Raw genomic sequence first — 2,367 nt, 5'->3', positions numbered from 1 at the left:
TGCACTACAATTTTAAGTTGAACTAGGTGGCTGATGTCCACACTACCGTCCTTCTGTTGGTGGTGCATGTCCTTACCAGGAGCACTTCCACAGGGAGATCCACACCCACAGTCCAGTCAGCTGCTGTGCTCCCGGTGGGGAACTGAGAGCCCGGGGGGAGGGAGGGGGCGCAGGGCTCCCAGCGGGGAGTCTGAGTGGCAGCCCAAATTGGGAGCCTGGGTGTCAGCCTGGCTTGGAGCAGAGACCCGGCAGCAGCCTGGCTGGGGAGCTGGGCCTTCTTATCAATTTCATGGCTGCGGTGGAAGTAAGCCAACAGCCGATGTAAGTAACAGTGTCTACACTGATACTGCGTCACCCTAACTCCACTGACATAACCCCTATGCTTCTCATGGAGGTGGATTTATTATGTTGGTGTAGTAGGGCCCTTATGTTGGTGAGAGCAAGGCTGTAGTGTGTACACTGACATAGTTAGGTCAACATAAGCTGCCTTATGATGATGTAACTGTGTAGTGTAGACCAGGGCTAAGTTTGTAGATTTCCCAGTGTCAAACACAATGACCCATGCTTTGAAGTCAGCATGCTTCTTCATTTACCGCTCCAAGGCTCCAATCCCGATACAAGAATAGTACCATTATGCATTCATTTGAGCATTCCAAGCAATCTTTCATTAGTTGAAATGAAGTTTACACATCAAATAAATTCTCATCCTAATACAATCACATGCTTTTGATTTAGGGTTAACTAAGTGTAGGGACATAGATAATGTAAGGTTATCGCAATCAACAGGTTTATGGATAAGCGAGAACAATTATATTACATTTCCTCTGAAATATACCAACACAGAAGTGAATTGACCTGATCACATTACAATACCTTTTGACACTCTGTTGATTTCTCTTAGCATGTAAGTGAATTAGGCTGCTGCCTTGGTCTGAGCTGGCAACCTGATAGACAGCATCACAGCTCCTTTCTAGACTTCAAGAGTATTAGCCTCTGAGAGCTGAGGACACTGCATCAAGTGACATTTTGGGAAGTAGACGGGCAGAATGTGAAGAAGATAAACTTAGAAGGTAACACTGCAACAGGATGGAATCCCTACAAATCACCCATCACCTTCAGGTGCCACAGAGGCTGAAACCACACTTTTTCCACCCTGCTTCTGCTCTTTGTTATATTTAAATGTATTTTAAATGAGGAAAATGATTCAAAACATCTTCAGCACACCCAAATTCAACATGTGAACAACTCGGAATGAGACAATCTGTTCCAAAGGGTGAACTCCGTGGCTCTAACAGTCACTTTGCAGTGGGAGGAAGAGCATAAATGTAATGCTCCAGATTGGCTTTGACTAGGAAACGGAGACTGGGTCAGGTCATAAGGAAACGTGCTAGAGAACCCTGGACACTAGACATGAGCAATGTTGTTACTGTAAGATTAGTTGTGTTTTTACATCAGGATAGCTAACACGAGCTACCTAACTCCATGGAAAATCCTACTGGGGATGAGGCCTAGGTAGATTTTTACGCTGATATAGCTAGTTGAGATCACCCTTATCTCCCACACCTTGAGCTGACTGACATTCCTGGCAGGAGGGACACACATTCCCATGAGTCATAGGACTATGGAGTTTTACAGAAAGGCCCATGAGATTCACTCCAAAGAAGGGCTAGCTGCAAAAGAAAAAGTGGGAAACCACATGAGGGCCCACGGTGAAGCAAATGGTGCAAACAGCCTTAACGGTCTGGATGTCGGAATTAGGAAAAGTATTAGAGGGGAAAAAAACATTTGTCAGCCCTAAATATGGTTTTTTATGATTTATCATTTCCCTTGTGGACTTTCTGATGCCTAACAAGTTGTGAGCTCTCAGTAAAGCGTTTCCCGCACTGGCTGCATTCATAGGGTTTCTCCTCGCTGTGGATTCTCTGATGTCTAAGGGCTGAGCGCCAAGTGAAGGTTTTTCCACACTCGCTGCATTCATAGGGTCTCTCTCCTGTGTGGATTCTCCCATGATTCATAAGGTGTGAGCATTGAGAGGTTTTCCCACACTCAGTGCATTGATGGCGTTTCTCTCTTGTGTGGATTCTCTGATGTTTAGTAAGGGTTGAGTGCTCTGCAAACCTTTTCGTGCAATCATAGGATTGCTCGCCTGTGTGGCTTCTCTGATGTGTAATAAGGTGTGAGCTCTCAGTAAAGGTTTTCCCGCACTCACTGCATTCATAGGAATCAGGGGGTAGCCGTGTTAGTCTGTATCTACAAAAACAACAAGGAGTCTGGTGGCACCTTAAAGACTAACAGATTTATTTGGGCATAAGCTTTCGTGAGTAAAAACCTCACTTCTTCGGATGCATCCGAAGAAGTGAGGTTTTT

General features: G+C 45.2%; 1 protein-coding gene across 2 annotated transcripts in view; it reads right to left on the bottom strand.

Annotated features, from left to right (window-relative positions):
- Positions 1 to 474: 474 nt before the first annotated feature.
- LOC113405391 (zinc finger protein 501-like) overlaps positions 475 to 2,367 on the bottom strand; it is a 3,974-nt gene continuing 2,081 nt past the window's right edge. For both annotated transcript variants that reach the window (XM_029914351.1, XM_029914350.1), the window contains one exon: positions 475 to 2,220. In XM_029914351.1, coding sequence (XP_029770211.1) covers positions 1,809 to 2,220 — 412 coding nt within the window. In that variant the 3' untranslated portion in view covers positions 475 to 1,808. The remainder of the gene's footprint in view (positions 2,221 to 2,367) is intronic.

The sequence above is a fragment of the Terrapene carolina genome, unplaced genomic scaffold, assembly GCF_002925995.2.
Source record: "Terrapene carolina triunguis isolate 2854851 unplaced genomic scaffold, T_m_triunguis-2.0 Scaffold35337, whole genome shotgun sequence".
Lineage (NCBI taxonomy): Eukaryota > Metazoa > Chordata > Testudines > Emydidae > Terrapene > Terrapene triunguis.
The sequence above is the reverse complement of the archived record's forward strand: the minus strand, read 5'-3'. Positions and strand labels throughout refer to the sequence as shown.